Here is a 1013-nt window from a genome sequence, read left to right as displayed (position 1 = left end):
CTCTCCCTCTGTCCATCCCCCAGCCTGCATCGATACAGGGGCTGCCCTGAGCCACGGGCAGCATCTTGCACTGGCTCTTGTTAAACCTCAGGACATTGCCATGGGCCCACTTCTCCAGCTTGTCCAGGTCCCTCTGGATGGCATCAGGTGTGTCAACCACACCCCTCAGCTGGGGGTCAGCTGCAAATGCGCTGAGGGTGCACTCCATCCCTTCATCTGTCTCCTTAGTGAAGATAGGAAATAACACTGGTCCCAACACAGACCCCACTCTGATGGCACTGCTGTCCCTCAGGACTCTGAGCCATTGATCACCACCCCTGGATGGGACTGGTCACCCAGTTTCTTAATCCATCTAACAGTCCATGCATGGAATCCGCCTCTCTCCAGCTTAGAGAGAAGGATGTTGTGGGGGACTGTGCCAAAGGCTTTCCAGAATTACAGGCAAAGGACATCTGGAGCCCTTGGCCACTGATGCAGTCGCTCCATCTTAGAAGGCGACGAGGCTGGTCAAGCAGGACTTGCCCTTGGTGAAGCTGGGCTGGTGTCTCGAATCACCTCCCTGTCATCCCTGGGCCCTGACAGAGCTTCTAGAAGGATCTTTCCATGACCTTCCCAGGCACAGAGGGCAGCCTGACAGGTTGGCAGTTAGCAGGGCCCTCCTTTCTACCCGTTTTAAAGATGGGTACAGTGTGTTTCCCTTTTTCCCATCACCTGGGACTTCACATGTCTGTCATTTTTCAAGTATCAAGAAGAGTGTCTGGGCAACTACATCAGACCCTGTTGGCCTATGTAGGGCAATAATGCTGGTGAGAAGTAAAAGATGGATTTAGAAGGAAAATGCATGAAGAAAAAGGAGTCTCTTATTAACACTCCAAAAAAAGCGTGGACTTACCTTTGCAGTTCCTTTTTGAGGCATTTTCTGGTTCTCACTTCCTCCAGATACAGCTCTTTGTACATTTTAATTTCTCCCTGCGTTGCCTCTTTACAACAAGCACACTCTTGTTGGCTTTTTT

General features: G+C 50.9%; 1 protein-coding gene across 1 annotated transcript in view; it reads right to left on the bottom strand.

Annotated features, from left to right (window-relative positions):
* Nucleotides 1-208, bottom strand: part of LOC114071851 (ankyrin repeat domain-containing protein 26-like) — a gene marked incomplete at its 3' end in the record, with an annotated part of 4463 nt that extends 4255 nt beyond the window's left edge. The window contains exon 1 of the mRNA XM_027909741.1: nt 37-208. Within this exon, the coding sequence (XP_027765542.1) occupies nt 37-208 (172 nt within the window). The remainder of the gene's footprint in view (nt 1-36) is intronic.
* Between the last annotated feature and the right edge of the window lie 805 nt (nt 209-1013).

Source organism: Empidonax traillii, unplaced genomic scaffold (assembly GCF_003031625.1).
Source record: "Empidonax traillii isolate 1590-97213 ecotype Southwest subspecies unplaced genomic scaffold, ASM303162v1 scaffold2338:size26948, whole genome shotgun sequence".
In the NCBI taxonomy this organism is placed as follows: Eukaryota; Metazoa; Chordata; class Aves; order Passeriformes; family Tyrannidae; genus Empidonax; species Empidonax traillii.
Note: the sequence above shows the minus strand (reverse complement) of the source record. Positions and strands in the feature narration are given on the sequence as shown.